Source organism: Ruditapes philippinarum, unplaced genomic scaffold (genome assembly GCF_026571515.1).
Source record: "Ruditapes philippinarum isolate M1 unplaced genomic scaffold, ASM2657151v2 ctg2376_1_1_1_1, whole genome shotgun sequence".
NCBI lineage: Eukaryota > Metazoa > Mollusca > Bivalvia > Venerida > Veneridae > Ruditapes > Ruditapes philippinarum.
In genome coordinates, this window is record NW_026851631.1 from 299,132 (window position 1) to 317,538 (window position 18,407).

At 33.1% G+C, this 18,407-nt stretch overlaps 1 protein-coding gene across 1 annotated transcript in view; it reads right to left on the reverse strand.

Moving 5' to 3' along the window:
• LOC132720325 (sushi, von Willebrand factor type A, EGF and pentraxin domain-containing protein 1-like) overlaps nt 1-14,079 on the reverse strand; it is a 64,899-nt gene extending 50,820 nt beyond the window's left edge. Inside the window, exons 1-2 of the mRNA XM_060704483.1 lie at nt 13,828-14,079; nt 7,726-7,800 (exon numbers count right to left, since the gene is read on the reverse strand). Coding sequence (XP_060560466.1) covers nt 7,726-7,800; nt 13,828-13,888 — 136 coding nt within the window. The 5' untranslated portion in view covers nt 13,889-14,079. The remainder of the gene's footprint in view (nt 1-7,725; nt 7,801-13,827) is intronic.
• Between the last annotated feature and the right edge of the window lie 4,328 nt (nt 14,080-18,407).

Genomic DNA, 18,407 nt, shown 5'->3' on the forward strand with positions numbered 1-18,407 from the left:
ACCGGTTTACATTTCAAAACGAGAAACAAATAAAGTGTTTAAGACAAGTAAATAACACTTGTAAAAATTGAAATAATTCAGAATTGACACAAAATAAATGAAAGTGACGTATAGTACATGATAGATAGAACATTACGTATGATAAGTTTAGGTTGATGATAACTATCCAAGATGTCCATTTAGTTTCAAAATCACACTATAGATGTTACAAGTCTTTCATATAACAGAGATGTATACAAGTTCTTATGTATGTCTCTACATAAAATTTATTAAATCCGGTCGTGATCGCCCAATGAATGAATGAGTTTCTCGGTTGCATTTGATCTTAACTCAATTTTAATCACTCAGTGTATCATATATAATACAAACAGGAAGTATATATTCAACAATCATAATACAAAACAGCAGTACATAACAAATTATACAAAGAACAATCAATATGCAAAACAACACGGGTAGAAACATTGAGAAAAAAGGTCCAATGCTCCTGAAACGATTTGTATCTGGTGTCTTAAATGAGATATTGAAATATATCAGTGCGATGCAAGTCATACTGTTTAAAACTGAGTCGTCAAAACAATTGGTTGCCGTACATTTGGTTCCCGTACAATTGGTTTCTGTTTATTATCAATTGACAAAAAACCATTAAACATTTTCATGACGTCATAGAACACATTATGTGAATAAGGTTTGTTTTGTGCCAATAATTATTTAGGCAGGTCTTACTTGCAAAACGATTGAAAAAAAAACACATTTTAGTAAGTTAAGTGGTTTTTAACCTCGCACGTAGCAAACATTTTTTTTATTTTTTTAAACTTTGTAATAACTCCAAATTTAAAATAAATTCCAATCCTTGAAGAAAACACGTAAAACCTTCCATGAAGTTGTGCAAACAAATTTAATTTTTGTTTTGTTGAAAATTTGATTCTTCTTTGATAAATATGGATTATAATTTACTTCAAATTTTGACTTGTTTTGTTTTTATCTCACACCCTAGGTTCTTTTGTATATTTCAAATTTTTAATTGGAAGTAGCATCATTTCAAACAACTGTCTGTTATATATCCGGTAGACTTATCAATACACAATGTCATGTGCATATCACGAGCAAATGTCGCAGCATTTCATAAATAGTTTAACGAAAGAGTCATTTTTTACAAAAGATTTATTTTCATAAGAGTTAAATTAACATTGCACAATATATTCAATAACTTTACTATTTAAATTAATCTTAAACATTCTGTTGTTATTTTGAAGGTAAATAATTTTGTGTATAGCAGTTAGGTAATTTCAGGCCTACAACTATCGATACATGGGGTCAATACTTTAACCCCATAGTGATTTTACTTCTGTTTTATTTGTTCTTGTACTTGTGAAATTTGTTCATAATATTTACAAGCGGTTTTGGCGAGAGCCAAGAAAAGGTCTACAATGAACACATTTTCCATGAGTTTTTCAAATATTATTAAAAATAAAACAATTGCATCATCTTGTTATCTTATCTAAAGTGTTTACTATGAAAATTAAAGTGATAGCGACATTGTGTGGTGTTGAACATTTTATTATCTTTAAATAAATTTGTAAAATAATGGATCATGTGTCTCACATTTGCCAACATCACCCATACACAATTATTTCGAAGTTTTATAATATACTGAATACTATCAACGTTATTATCTATTGTTTTACAGACCTTCCATTACAGAGCAATTCACTTTAAAATAAGTTTGAACTTTTATGTTAAATGTGCGAGAGACATATTTTAAATAGTGACAAAAACTCAATTTCAGCTTAATTTGGACGTAAAAAGACATGTGTAAGTAACCCTTTTAAAGGTTATGGACTGTTGTAACCAACAATTTATTTTTGCACCATTTGCACGTGCAATAAGATTTCAGCAGGTCATTAAAATACGTTGGTTTTGAACTGGTTGTAAAGATGGCTTAGTTGCATTGTGAATTGGGAGAGAACAAAGAGCTTATTGCAAATTTGTGGGTTATCGGGTAAATGCGCATCAGAAATAAAAAAAACTTATTTCGATGATCGTATAATTGCCAAGTGGATGTCAATGTTTAAATAGGTAGAACTAAATTTTTGCTACCTCTGAAAAAGACATCAGCACTGACAAAGCAATAATTTATGAAGATGCAATATATACCGTGTAGTAGATAAGTGACATATCGGGCGATAGTGCACCATATGTATTTTCAATCTTGAAAGAAAAGTTAAAATTAAGGAAAGTGTGCACCCGATTGTTTTGTTGTTGGGAGTAATAATAATCAAATAAAGAAATAACACAAACACGTGTATACTCTACACGATGTAAATTTATTCTCCTCAAATCCCTAACATCAAGGTACTGGCTAGACATGTTATTGAGCATGCGCAATGTGCATATATTATAAACTAGCTAATCAGCTGATATTACTACACGATGGACCCGCATTTGCTTACATCTGACCAGAAAAGGGAGCGGGATTAAAGAGTCTTCGCCTTATTGACTAGGTTAAAAGATCGAGACCTTAGACGCTAACGAGAAATTGTGGAGGTAGATTTAATGTGGCTTCATTTTGTGGAGTACAAATATAAACTCAGTAGCAAAATATGGGATTTCGACATATGAGGAGCGTTTAAGAGTTATATACACTATTTCGTAATATAAATGGTATAGTAGCCCGTGTCGCTATGCCAAAGATGGGGTAGTGTCACTGGAAAATCTGATCGTGAACATGTTTTCACTTCTGAAGTTAATCAATAGATTACAAAGAACTCAAATTCAAGGGTGTGCATGATCAGATAACTCCATGATAATAAACCTGCGCACCAATTAGCCTTGATTTAAAGCTTATCTAGAGAAGAAGAATTGAGGTTTAGCTTTATCCCGCTAATAAGCTTGACTTCCTTTTCTGTGGCATTTTGGTTACATTCATACATCAAAAGATGCCTTCGCAGTCACCGGTTAGAGCCCGTAGTGCCATCGGAAGCGCTCTCTACCAGTGTATAAAGAGTATACTCAAAGAATATTTCAAAACTGATTTCGGAATTGACTCTAAGGATGTTTAGGTGTGTCAAGTCAATGGTGAATATTTTGAAGGCATGGCCTATTTATAAAAAACGCGCTTCTGTCGCCACAAATTAAAATATGCCCCTAGTATAACTTGATACGTTTTTAATCACAGACGTTTTGAAGATGTACTCGAGTTAAATTTTGATTTCCTAAAAAAAAAAAACAACTCATAATATGCATGGGTATGTTTATTTAATTCTTACTTACAAATAAGTTGACGGTTGATTTATTGAGAAAAAAAACAACAGTTTAGTGTTGTTTTCTTGAATAATTAGAAACTTTTATGCAACAGAACGGAAACAAAAACAGTAAAAAAAAACACCAGGTCATATTCGTAATGTAGGCCAGACCCATCCTGTTTTCATAAAAACGGGAGGGTCTATTATATTACTTAAAAAATCCCATATTGTCAGAGCCGTACCCTTCAGGAACTAAACAATAGGGTCATTACAATGCAGCCGCTTTTGTATTACATACCAATAGAGGATTTATCGATTCTTCTCATTCCTAAATCATTCCTAAACATTTCATGTATAATATGATGTCCGATACACCTTAAATAACGGAAAATTCCGTTGTTGACCTTACCTATTCCGTTCTTTTAGTTATAAAACAATAGAGATTAATCATACTTCACACGCGGGATAATTTAAGATATTATACATGAAAATTACGTTGCCACGCACTATTTCAATTTATACTCATCTGTATAGATTTTATACGTAACCGCAGCTAAATTTCTTACCATTTTTTTGAAAATAATATTATTATTAACCACATTCAGTGTATCTGTATACATCCTTTTTAAGTCAATATCATTAACCTTGTGTGTTAACATATAATATTTCACCCTTAACTTAATACGGCGTGTTCTCAGAGCGTGAAAATGTTTATTCCCATACAATTATAAAATGATTTTAAATTTAATATCGATTTCAACGCTTAAAACTTGAAAAAAGGTTTCACGTAAGTAATATTTCACTCAATTATTGGTCTGATTTGTACATATATCGCGTAAATTTTTTTTATAGCTATGTTATGATCGATAATGTCATAATAGTACTATGGGGTTCAAGTCGGTTCAGATTGTCACATTATCGGTTTTTTTCCAATTCCTTCCTATAACGGTAAATTTTTTTGATTATGGGATCGAAAAATCTTTCCGTTTTGCCTGACGTTCAAGCATTATTTTGGCTATGGCTGTCATCTGTTTCGCCAGTAGAACCCGGCGTATATAAAATTGTTCATTCTTTGGTTGTCCCATAGGTTTGAGTCTTTCACCGGACTGCCAGAATGAAGTGAAATACTTTTTGAAGCTGATTTTGTTACGTTCCTCTTCCGACATTTGCCCATAGTTTCGTCTGTACTCATTTATGTCATAGTGTTAAATACTTTAAACAAAGTATCGAGCAATAGATATACAGTACTTTATGTGGCAAATACTTTCAATCTATCCCATCATTATCATCGTCGTCGACGTCGCTCTCGTCGCTTCTGTCTTTTCAACATCTTTCTTTTTAATATACTCGTCCATAAATGCTTCGAAATAATGTCTGTATTTCGTTAATGATAGACGAATGGCGCGACGCGTTCCAGATCCAATTCCTGTTGGAGTAATTTGTCTACACGTTTCATAATTTTGTTGTAAAGATAACCCTCTTTCACTTTGAAAATGTAAGATATGAACATGGCGTATGCTTCCATGAAAGCACGTACGTCGTCATCTCGAAGGACGTTATTGGCTTTGGTTTTAGCTTTAAAAGAATACAAACCCTGCTTTTTGTATTTATCCACCTTATCTTCCCGCTTTCATTTTAAACCCTAAAAATCTCGGCCAACTTTTTGAAAACCTTGTTTTCTTGATCCGAGTATTGAAAAGGGTCATCGCTTTCTATTTTCTTATTTCATCCTTTTATTGGGATACACATCTTCATCAGGTGATTGTCGCTTTTGTGATTGACGTTCGGAACACCAACGGTTCACGTGATCGTGTATATTTTCGAAAACGATACCACAGTCGTCGCAAGAAGGTATTGCTCCCCCTTGATAAATGCTTTTCTGACGATTTCGCGTCGAGTAGTTGTAACTATCTTTCCGTTTCACAGGACTTCCAGGGGGTGTACTCTCTGATTGTTTTCCATGAAATGATCGTTATCATGGTCGTATGTCTCTTTTATACGAAATATATCATTGGCTTAAGTCAACCAGTAAATATCCGTATGGCTGACTTGTAGCGTCGTCAAAGTGCCTTAACAGCGCTTAAGGATTTGTTGGATATATTTGTTTAGCCAGGGTCGCGGTCGGCTGTTTATCTACAGGATTAATTAATAATACCACGTTATGACAGTTTCTGCTCTGTGTGGGATCCTTGCTAAAATACAAGTTTTGGTTCAGGGCAATCACTGAAAAATTCCTGTGATGACTGTCCTCTGTGAAGAGATCCGTATCCTGTTGATCTTTCGCGGTCAATCCTTTAAATTAAGATAAGCATATACATTAGCCTTAAGAAAGGAACCCAACTTATGGTTTATCACCATATTGCATCAGGTTGGTCCTGACACCATACAGGTAAAAGGATGTTGAAACTTGAATTCCTTATGATGATTATTCTGTTGTTGTGGTGGTGGTGGTCACTGCTGCTGTGGCTGCTGATGTGGATGTAACTGCTGCTGCTGTGGCAGCTACTGTGGTGGTGGTAACGGCTGCTGCTGTGGTGGTGGCTGCTGCTGCTGTGGTGGTTTTGGTCGCTCCTGCTGCTAAGGTAGTGGTGGTGCTGGTGGAAGCTGATTATGCTGCTGCTGCTGCTGAAACATATCCCTGTTATATTGCTGCTGCTGACAACTAGTATATTTAGTTTTGCAGTGTCTTTTCAAGTCGTGTTCCCAAATGTAGTTTTTGTCACATAAATTACACTGGTAACTCATATTTACGATGTTTACACGATCACTGCTTATGATGAAATTAGACGTTTTGAACCTTGTGCGTTCTTTATGTCTTTATCCAGGCAACTCTCGCAGTACAATGCAGAACCTTCATTGTCGTAATAAAACCCTTCGTCATCATCGGGGCAATAATGCTTTTATCCCAGAAACATACTAAAAATTAACCGGACTAAATGACTCGAGGTATAGTACACTTATCGCATACAACGTTCATGTTGTATCAAATTTGTTCTTTACGAGGATACGATATCAAAATTTACTTTTCGAATGAGACAAGATGTTTTTGACGTTTAATATATTAACTGTAAATGCATTGAAATTTTAAGCGTTGAAATTGATTAAAGAGATAAAACTACTGTCAACCATTTTTGCGCTCTGCGCACACACCGTTTTGTCATAACCACATTTTCGTAGGGCATTGACTTATTTGTAATTTCTAGACTGACACGACGTGCGCACATTCGTTAATAGATATGGATACTTGGATATTATATTTAATACGGAATGATACTAAATTGATATAATTGTTTGATATATCGGTGTTAGAATGTTTTCTTTTGTTTTAGGCTTTGACGGTTCAAAACTTTGAGAAACTTGAAAAACTTTAAAGGCGCTATTGCACCAAATCTCCTTCGTAAAAGAGGAGATTAGACTAATTAAAATTGAATTTCAAATGTAAAATGATAATTAATTTATCAAATTACGAAAAAAAAGTTTGGTTTTATATTGCTCCTAGGGCAACTGGTTATTTGATATCAGTCGATAGGGGCTAATTTTTTTTTTAATGAAACTTTATTCAAGTTTTAAGCGTTGAAATCGATCATAAAAAAGATAAAAAATACTGTTATACTTGTATGAGAATATCCTTTTTTCACGCCCTTCGCACACGCCGTATTGTCAAAAATTAAAGCTGAAATATTATATGTTTACTTATTGACTTGAAAAAGGATGTATAAAGTTACAGTGACCGTGGTTAATAATAATAGTAATACTATTATCGATGTATGGTATTTTAAATTATCCCCCGTGTGAAATATGACCAATCTCTTGTGTTATGTAACTAAAAGGACGGAATGTAGGTAAGGTCAATAACGGAATTTTCCGATATATTAGGTGTGTCGGACGTCATATGGTACAGGAAATGTTTCGGAATGAATTTAGGAATGAAAGGAATCTTTAAATCCTCTTTTTTATGTATACAAAAGCGGCAGCGTTGTTATGACCCTATTGTTTAGTTCCTTAAGGGTAGTATTATAATAGACCCTTCCGTTATTACGTAAAATGAATGGGTCTGACCTACATTTCGGGTATGATCTCACGAAAACTGATACCGGTGGTGCAGTATTACCCATTATTCGCACGGTGTTACGCGTGAATTACCCCATTGTTATATAATAGGTCACCAGATGACAGCTGGTTAGCAGCTTAGCTGCTTAATACTGAAGCTTTCTGAAAGTGTCCAAATTATACTACTCCTATCAAACATGATAATTGATTTTTAAAACAAAGCAAGTATAATTTAAGACGTATGATCCCGATGTCAATAAATTTGCTTACATATAAGAAACTTTCAAAGTGAACGCATTGTTAATCATCTCCGTCCCAAAACAAAACGGTCATTTTTATAGTCATCAAAGAACAGTAAAAAGTGAGTGCAATTATCACACTCTACTCAATTAAATAAGTTACTGAAAGGATGATAAGCTGAGGTACCTACCGTATATACAATGAAAGTTTTGTAGATCGCAAGTCATGTTGCTTCCATTGGGACAGTCTGCATTACTGCTGCAAGCTGTAATAGAAACAGTACATATCCAAAGCAATGACCTAAAAAACCTTGAAATACCATTTGGAAAAAACTGAAACACGGGAAATTGCGGGGACGCAAAACTCTAACGTCAAACTCGGAAATTTCTGATTGGCTATGACCGCTTAATGCCGGGAACATCTAAAGAATATGGGTTTAAATGAAACAAATGGCGCCGCTTATGCTGGTAATTATATGATCTCTAACGATTTATATTCAATGTCAAATCCATGGCAACCTTTGCCAGTTAACGCACTTATTATTTTTTTATATGAATGTGTAATAGAAGAGAGAGTTGTGACTAAAAGTAGTGACAAATGGCACTCCGATCCAGCAGATGGATTATTTCAAAGGTTTGTAAATATGTCGAGGAAGGACTTAATGCTTCATTCCGACGGAATTTAGCTAACTCGTTCTCGGGACATATAGCTGACCTCGTCCACACGTGTAAATAAGCCATTTCCTAGACGTACCTATTGTACATTTTTTTCCATAACACGGTTCATTTTTATTGCGTTATATTTTTTTAATAAATTATATGCAATACCTTTTTAAATTGCTCCCCATTTTCATCTTGCTCCACGACTTAGTGACTCGGTAATACGAGTGTCTTTGGGGAATGAGATAAAAGAAAATTCAAATTTAAAAAAAATATGAAAGTCACCTTTGTGACATCATACTAAACGGATATCCTGGATCGTAACAATAACCCAAATTCATCATTATGTAATGTGACGAATATCCATCTGTGTAAGTTCGTCAAATGTCATCGATCATATAGCAGATCATGACGTTAAAGTATTCTGAGAAAGACAAAAATGTTTAATAAAAGCAATCGTAGGCATTTTGTATAAATAAGGCGCATATAACAGCAAATATAAATGCCATCATATTTAAGCCGTAATTCTACACGATACTTTTGTTATACTTCTGAGTTAGTTATAATAGTGATATTCATATTCCATTGTATTGTGAGGTCATACACGAGGTATCTTACCAATAACTTCATTCAATGAATATACGGTAAATTATATAATATATCCTTGGCTTATACTGCCAATTATTTAATTTTACCCATGAAATATGGTGCTATATCAGTCATATATACATGTATTTCTTTTTTTTTAAATAAATATGAAATATAAATATAAAAGTGAGCGGAGTCAAGCTCATATTTATTTTAAGGGACTCAGTTCGCCGTTTTGCTTGAAAAATCTGATAAATACAACTTTTTGTTGAATTTTGTTTTGAAAACTATCTAGAATGATAGAAAATGGTCTAAGAAAATAAATCCGAAGACCAATATCTTTAATTCGGTTATTAACGCTGTACAGACGTTTAAAGAGTTGTTAACGTGACGTCATAATGTCGCGTCAAATATCGCGTGCAAAACAAGACGCAATAATATATTACTGCGCGCTGTACAATTGCAGTTGCGTAAGCAAGCAATGGAGTCTGTAACCATTTTTCTCTGACAATGAAATTAAATAAAAATGTTATTTTTTCGTTTTTCGTGTAATATGGTCTATATTTTCACGAAACATGATAAAGTGCCACATATTTTCACTCGCTGTCCCAGCTCGTGAAAATATGTGGCATTTTATCATGTTTCGTGAAAATATATTCCATATTTCACTCAAACGAAAAAATATCCTCTTATTATTTTATCATTTTTTATCTTTATCAACACCAGACTTCTGCATCTAATTCAATGCAAAACCTGCTTTTATTTCAAATTTAGGAATCACACGCGAAAAACATTAAATAATTCAGAATTATAATTACTTAAATGAAAGTGACATAAAGGACATGGTAGATAAAATATTACGTATGATAAGTTTGCGTTATTTATAACTATGCAAGATGTCTGTCTAAGTTAACAAGACCTGTCACAGGAGACAGCAAAGCTCGACTTATAAAATACTGGACGCAGTAAGCAAGACAAAACTATTAAAGAAAAATCAATAATGTATAATTATGTATTAAGTTATAGTAAAATAATATCATTTGTTAACATAAATTCAAAGTTCAAGGGGGGATTATTCTGTAAATAGTCACGCTAGTGTTATGAACCTTGTCACACAACATATGTTAAATTATAAGAAATGTATATTTGAAGTTTAAAGTAAATACCTTAAAAAGTAAAGAAGTTATAATATTTTTAAAAGAAGATCCTAAGTTCAAAGAGAGATAAATCTGAAAATATTGCTTCAAAAGTTATGAACCTTGTCACATAAGATAAATTGATTACAAGGAATAAGTATTTGAAGTTTTAAAACTTTAAAACTAAAGAAGTTATAGTCAAACATAATATTTTTCAAGTAAAAAAATCTAAGTTTATAGGGAGATTATTCCTGCAATCTTGGTGCTAGAGTTATGAACCTTGTTATTTAACATATGATTAATGATAAGAAACATATATTTGAAGTATGAAGTTGATCTCTTTAGAAGTAAAGAAGTAACAATAAAAATAGTAATTTTTAGGAAAATTCTAAGTTCAAGGGGAGATAAATCTGAAAATATTGGTGCTTGAGTTATTGTCACATAAAATGTGGTTGATGATAAGGAACATATATCTGAAATAGAGAAATACAGAATCCCTAAAGAAAGTCCCACACAGTAAAATTGTAAATGTTGTAGGCTCTGTTTGATGAGCCTGTTCATGGACGGTACTGGACAGTGCAAGTTACCGTCCACGCCCTCTAGCACCGTCTTAAGCAAGATTCAACATTTAAACACGAAAATGGTGAAATTTTGAATTTAAAAACATCCGCAGATGTGTTCATACGGCGGTTATCTTGGAGTAGTGCCATTCCGCGAAAAGCGGCGTATGGTCCCCAAGTAAAGGAATGCATGTGCCGAAACTAAATAAAATGGAATTTTGAAACGGGATCAGGATTATGAAGCCTGAAGTTGATACCTTAAGAAATGAAAAAGTTATAATAAAAAACATTGTACTGCACCAAAACTTTAATCTGGACGCGGACGTCGACGCCGGGGCTAGTAGGACAGCTCTCCATATACTTCGTATAGTCGAGCTAAAGTCACACAAAGGATGTTACTAATCTTACATTAAACAGTGATGTAAATAACATTTTACGTATATCTCTGCATCCAAATCCAGCTTATTTTTGATGAAGGTATGGTGTTCTTGGAGTCTTTTGAAAGGAAAATTGTTTAATTCATCAAGGGACAGGGACTGTTCATGTTCACTTGTAGCGTCTAAACCAGGCACGGCCTGCCTATTCACCAACCCAGGGACTGTTTGATTATCCAGCTTTGATTGATCTTAATCATATCAATAAATATTTATAATTTGATTCATCATCTCTTTAGAATTAACCAGATACGGAATTACCTTTTTGTAGCGCATGTGTAAACAAAATTGTAATAAAGTACGAAAATTTAATTCATAGCGTTTTCCATTTATAACTCCAGTGCATATTTGAAATTACACAGGTGAATAATCTTCGGCCAAAACAAGGTATAGCCTGTGTATTTTTAATTGTCATCAATAGTAAATTTCTATTATATATCTTGCGTATCCTCAAGAGCCATAAATTGGTCATGATGTCATCTCATATAAAAATTACATATGGTTTATGAAGAAATAAAGTTAAGATAAATTCTGATCCGTTTAAAATTGATATTGTCGTGAACAACTTGAATAAGAGAATATGATAAACAAGATCAACAAAGGAAAGGCGGCGTTCAATGAACGCAACCCCACATGACCCAGCAACAAGAGCCAGTGGCAAGAAGCCCAGTCGCACCCCAAACAAAAACAGGAAAGGGCACAAGACAGAGCACGGACAGGATAATCACTAAAATGATAAATATTTTGTAACTGATAAGGAATTCAAAGAAAACAAATACATGTTTGAATAGTAGGAAATAATTTGTAATCGTCGTATATATCCCATAATGCAGAACTGTTAAAATAATGCAAGATTGAGCAAAGGTTAACATAGTTGTGGAAATAATACTGAAAACAAGTATCTAATGAAGCTATATAATTCGTGTGTTAGGTATACCGAAAAGCTAACTATAAAGAAAGGCTTTGCGTTATTGTACTTATTGATATCGGCGAAAACACAAACTTCAACGCAAGAACAGTAGCCAGTTCGTTTTTCTCACAAATAATCTGGAACATATGTAATGAGGGTCCTTACAGCCGTTTGCGCTAATTCACTTCTTTTAATTTGAAAATATATATCAACCCTTTTTCCTATTCGAAGTGGTCATTATCGCCCCCCCTTCCATATTAATTTGCACAATTCAGCGTTATTTTTCAAAACTTCTGAGTTACGGGATATACGTTTACAGTAAATATTGACTTCGAATATTTTCTTTGTATAGAGAACAATAGAACAAAAAGAGGTCGGTATATATTTGCGGACCTGTTAAGCGGTCGGTAAGTGATATTTACTAGACCGCTACAAAAGAGCCGATAGGTTTAATAAGTGACAACAACTAAATTTAACCATGACTTGCACGTGAAAGTACATCTATTAAGATTATTGATTTTTCTATCCTACAGTTTTATTTTAGCAGGAGCAATTCTATATAAATAAGCAGGTCATTTTAATGCATATTGTTTTGTAATTGTTGTAAAGATGTCTGAGTTGCATTGTGATTTGATATAGGGCAAAATTCATGGGTAATTGGATATATGCGCGCCAGAAATAATAACGGATCTAGATTTAGTTTCTGGAGAAAATACCCTTCCATAATTGTTCAATTTCCAGGTGAAAGTCAATGTTTAAGAAAGGTAGAACTATTGTTAAGGATGATACCCGCCCTTGGCGGCCCAGTTTCGCTACTTCTGAAAAGGACATCAGCACTGTCAAAGACATAGTTGATGAAGATGCAAGATCTACCGTGGAGGAGATATGTGACATATAGAGCCCTAGTGTATCATATGTGTTTTCTTGAAAGAAAAGTTAAAGCTAAGAAAAGTGTGCTCCCTTTGGATCCTGCATTTGCAAACTTCTGACTAGAAAAAGGAGAGGGCTGAAAAAGCCTCGGGCTTATTGACTAAGTTTATAGATCGAAATCCTAGACGCATGAAAATAATGCCACAGGGGATTTAACGTGGCTTTATTTGTTTAAGCACGAGAATAATATCTGTAACATAATGTTGGTGTGATCGACGTAGCAGGAAAGTGAAAAGAGTTATGTACGTTACATATTTTGACAGTGATGGAATAGAGACCCGTGTAGCTGTGCCTGGCAGGGGTAGTGTTACTGGAATATTTTACCGTAACCATGATCTCACTGCTGTAGTTAATCACTGCGCATCGGTCAGCCTTGGTTGAAGCTTATTTAGAGGAGCAGATAATTAAGGTATTTGCTACATCCCGCTTATAGTCCTGAACATATCCTGTGACTTTTGGTTTAGTCCATACATCAAATTTTGCCTTCGCTGTCGCCGGTTCGAAACCCGTTGTGACGTCGGAAGCACTCTCTACGTTTGTTTAACATTGTTCCTAAAAAACAGTTCAAAACTGCTTTCGGAATGAGTTATGAGGCTGAAAAAGTGTGAATAGGACCATGTTGAATCTTTTGATGGACCTTCTTATCATTTTTACAGGTATGACTTATTAAAATTTTGCGCTGCCATTGACACTTATATGAAAATGCCCCTTGTATAACTTTTAACGTTTGCAATCACAGATTTGTTTAGATAGTTTTGATATGCCAAAACACAAAAAGAAACAACAACTCATGAGGTGTACGAGTATTTTTTCTTATTTTTAAGTTGACAAAACAGCTATATTTTAGTGTTTCTTCATTGATATCTAGAGTTTACTTTGCAATCGAATGAAGAACTCTATTAAAATATATTAACACGAACAAAAATCCTAAAAATTGTAACAATGAATTTTATTATCACAGTAAAAATTGCACAATTAATATACAGGAAAAGCTTATCTTCTCATCAAAAAATATTTTTTATTTTTGCAAACATTTACAAATGTGAAATATTTAAGAAATAAATATCTTTCTTACCTATTGCATTTATTCCATGGAGGATTATGTAAAACATGTAAATTCGAAACAAAAACTCCATTTTCTCTTATTTCCTCGTTTTTATTCCTTTTTTTTAAATCCGCTATCTCGAACCGTTTTAAACGCTTGAATTCTGTTATTTTTGAAATAAGCAGATCAGTAAAGTGTTAGATAAAGTATGTATTAACTAGGTTATATAGCCTATACAATATATTTCAATAAAAGCGTATCTTGTTTCTGTTTACATGACAATAGGCATGAAAAGTTATACGTCGGAATACGTTTATCCTTGTTTTATTCAAAGGTAACATATATAAGGTAAATGAGAAAGGATATAAGGAAGAAAATAAAAGTTTCCCCAAATAAAACAAAAACGAAAAAAGAACACGAACAGAATTGATTTTTTTTCTAACGCAAAAGAACAGGACGTTGAAGTTACTTTGTTTCACAATGTTTAAATTTCCCATTGAAGTTCAAAAGCCTTTAACAATAAATTTTGAATATAAATCAATTGAGAGAAAGGGAAGTGATGTGCCCAAGACAATAATTATATACAGTCCTTATGAAATTCAAAATCTTTGTTTATGCTTATAATGACCCTGTCAGGTAAGGCATTGATTTATTTTCATACTTTTCATTGCGGTCTTTATAATCCGCGATAATTTGTTTTGATGCATTCTTTGTAAAAAGTCGAGTTTAAGCATAAAGTTTCGTTTTTTATGCCAGTAAATGTCTCATTGAAAAGTCTCGGCTGAAAATTGCTTTTACTTGCCGCGATATTTTATGAGACGTTGTAAAGGAACAAAACGTTGCGGCCTACAGGTATAACCTTCGACCTTTTCGTAGAATTTCTACAACACTTGCACAAAAATGGCGCGGATTTCTTTTTGTCCTTCGACTTATTATTGACAAAAGAAGGATAACATTTAGAGTTAAGCAATGACCTTTACGGTCACTGGAGTCAAAATGTTTCTTGCTGTTATAAGATATCGAGGTTAATATGTTCTCTATGACATTTAAAGATAATAAATAAAATGTCTTCGGGTTTTAAATGGCCGCATTTGGCTAACATTTTCCATTTACACGCCTGTATTTTTGCTCGATTTGTATAACAATAATAGTATGAAATAGAATATGTCTGTGACTTTAAGCAAGATAAATAATATTTTATCGAGTGAGCTTTACAATTAGTATCTCATGAGTGGCTGCCCCGTGTGAGAAAACACTCGTGAAGTTCATGAGAAAAAATACAATTACATCACACACACACACACACACACACACACACACACGCACGCACGCACGCACACACACACACACAATAAGATCTTTTTTTTCTTTCTAATGCTTAAATATGATTTAAAGTCATATTTATTCAATGTTTACTTGAATACCCACTGATAGCCTCAATTTCGGACGAAATTCTTATAGATTTATGAAGACTGGAGCTAAAAAAAAAGTTCAGAAAATCAATCTAAGATGGCGATGATATTACTAATGTTAAACAAAAATCATGAATAATAATTTCATAGATAAAACAAGCCAATCTAGATGATGAAAAGTTACACAATGTCGTTTAACAATTATCACTCGGGCGTATGCATTTATTTGTGCTGTCCGTACCGCCATTTTCAAAGTTATAAGGACCGGAAAATCCATCGAGGATTGTTACAAACAAAATGGTTTTATTACACTTCTGCCCGTGGCTAGTGTAATACATTTGTTCAAAAAGTTAGATAAATATGATATTTAAAAAGCGCTCTAATTTCATGAAGTCCATATATACGAATATATATTAAAGTTATGTTTGTTTGTTTGTTTGTTTTCGGGTTTACGTCGCACCGACACAGTAAAGGTCATATCGCGACGTTCCAGCTTTACTGGTGGAGGAAGACCTCAGGTGCCCTTCCGTTCATTATTTCAGGCACGAACGGGTACCTGAGTAGAACCACCGACGCTCCGTAAGCTAGCTGGATAGCTTCCTCACATGAAAGAATCATATATTAAAGTATAAAGTAGCAAATAAGACTGTTTATTGGATTTAATTATTTTTGTTAATAAGAAATAAAAAAAAATAATATTCAGCATAATAATTATCAAATACGTGCATAAGTTGCATTTTCTGAATGAAATAAAATAACATTTACAAAAACAATTAATAAAGTAAACATCAAGTATTTTCATATTGCAAAGTACCATAAGTAAATGATGCGTGACTTTTAATCGTTTATTTACTTTATACTTATATAAATCATAACAAGCGCACACATTCAAATCGATAATTACAGCTAAGCATGAAACTACGATCCCCAAGGTGACATTATCCACACTTTTTTCCCGCGACTTAATTCGTAATTATTACGGATATTATTTCGATTTTTTCGAAATATAATTTCGTTTTTACGAAATATTATTTCGTTTTACCGAATATCAATACGTAATTACGAAATATAAATTCGTTTTTATGAAATCTTATTTCATTTAACGAAATAATAATTCGTTTATACCCCCTTTCAATCGCACCGATAAGATATCTTTATAATTTTTGAAAATTTCAAATAATTTTCGAAAATTGAAACAAGGGCCTTTTTCCCAAAATAGCTGGAACAAGCCCTGTATGATTTTAACAGTAATGTCATTGTAACATTGACTTTGACGACAGACCCGAAAATAAATAGGGGTCATCTACTGGCCAGGGCCTCACTTGTCTCTTCCTTTATTAAATATAAAGACAGTAAATGTCATAGGTATTAAGTTATTGAGCCGGCAAGAAAGAAGCTAATGTTGCTATAGTGATTGCGTGAACTCACAGGATCTATCTCGTAAAAACGAACTATTAATTCGTATTTAAAAAATTATATTTTGTTTTGACGAATTATTCTTTAGAAAATAGGAAATAATATTTCGTAAAACGAGTTAATATTTTTATTTACGAAACAAAATCGTATTTACGAATAAGTCCCGGAGAAAAAGTGTTGAAAATGTTTTTGCATAAGAACTTAACATTTATCTGTTTGAAATTTAAAATATGGCCTATCTTAATCTGAATAGAACATGACCTGTGTGTCGGTATGATTTGGTAAGGTATGTGTAATGAGCGCATTTTGCGCGGAGCTTCTCAATTGCTGCATTGCAGCAACATTTATACTTGTTGTACTTTTGATTTAACTAGTATATCATGACATGAGGTGATCATTGAGGCCATCGTGCATTCCCGTTTATAGTAAGATAATCCAAAAGTGCACCATTTAAGTTTGTTTATTTCTGAACTTTGGAAAGAGAACTTTACTAAACCTGTTACCCATGTCAACTAGTCTAACCCCAACCACAGCTATTTTGAAAACAAGACTTTATAAAACACATTAATTTAAAATTTTAAGGTTAAACGTATATTCCATATTCATTGGATCAGGATCAGGGGTAACAAAAACGATTTCTATTTACTCATACAATATATAGCTTTTATTTCAAGATCGTAGATATTGATGAAATTCGTTTTTAGGTATTACAATTTCCGCAGATGGTTCTTTTAATGCAACGTACGAGATATTTAAGGGCCAGGTGTTGGAAGCAATATATAAACTGACGTGTTATTTAGTTAAATAGATTGGCATTGCTATGAAGTTTTCTTTTGTACTTTTCGATTGGTTCGTTGTTTCTACTATGAGATACGGAAGTAACACGTGTTAAAGAGATTCAATATTGTTCTACAGAAAAAAATGTAGATTGAGAATTGGTTGATTTTTATTCAGGTTAAAAACACACATATGCATGTACACAATAACTCATTTCTACATTAATTTTTTTATAACAGCAGTAAATAGATATATTTGTTTAAAAGAACTTAAGCATTGTGTTACAAATAATGACTATTACAAAAATATATTGACATCATTTCTAAGGTCATTCGCATGGTGCCCTTTATTAATGTCTTTAGGCAAGGCATTCTAGTCATTAATTGCACTATAAAAGAAGGTTTTATTATCTTTTCCTTTACATTTGGGATTCTTAAAGTGTGCTAATTTGCCCGAGTTGAATAAATATGTATGTCTTGAACAGTTACAAAGTTGTGTTTTATGCATGAAGGGCACTTATAATTATCCATTTTGAATAAATTTTTGATACAAAATTGCTTATTTCTGTTTTCTTTATTTATCAATAACATATCAACAAGATTGAAATAATACAATAGGCTAGACATATGTTAATATGTATAGTTAGACATAAGTTTTAAATATCAGAATGTTAGTGTAAAAATTAGATATGACATGTATACAATACGATGCTAAAAAACAAAGCAATGTATCATTATAAGATTTCAAAGGCATATAACATTAAACTTTTGATGTCTAATTTTGTATTATCAGCTTTTTTAATACTTACCAATAATATAAACGTGCAACCGAAATTCCTACTGTCTATTTTACCTCTGGGGTCCATAGGGCGATGTGCCCCCTTTCTGTTTGGGAGTTTGAAGGGGACAGTAGTCCCCCTCATCGCCAAGAATATTTTTGACATGTGACAGGCTAGCTAAAAATGGCCTCAGGTCGATCTTAAGGTAATGTGTAACCAACGTTAAA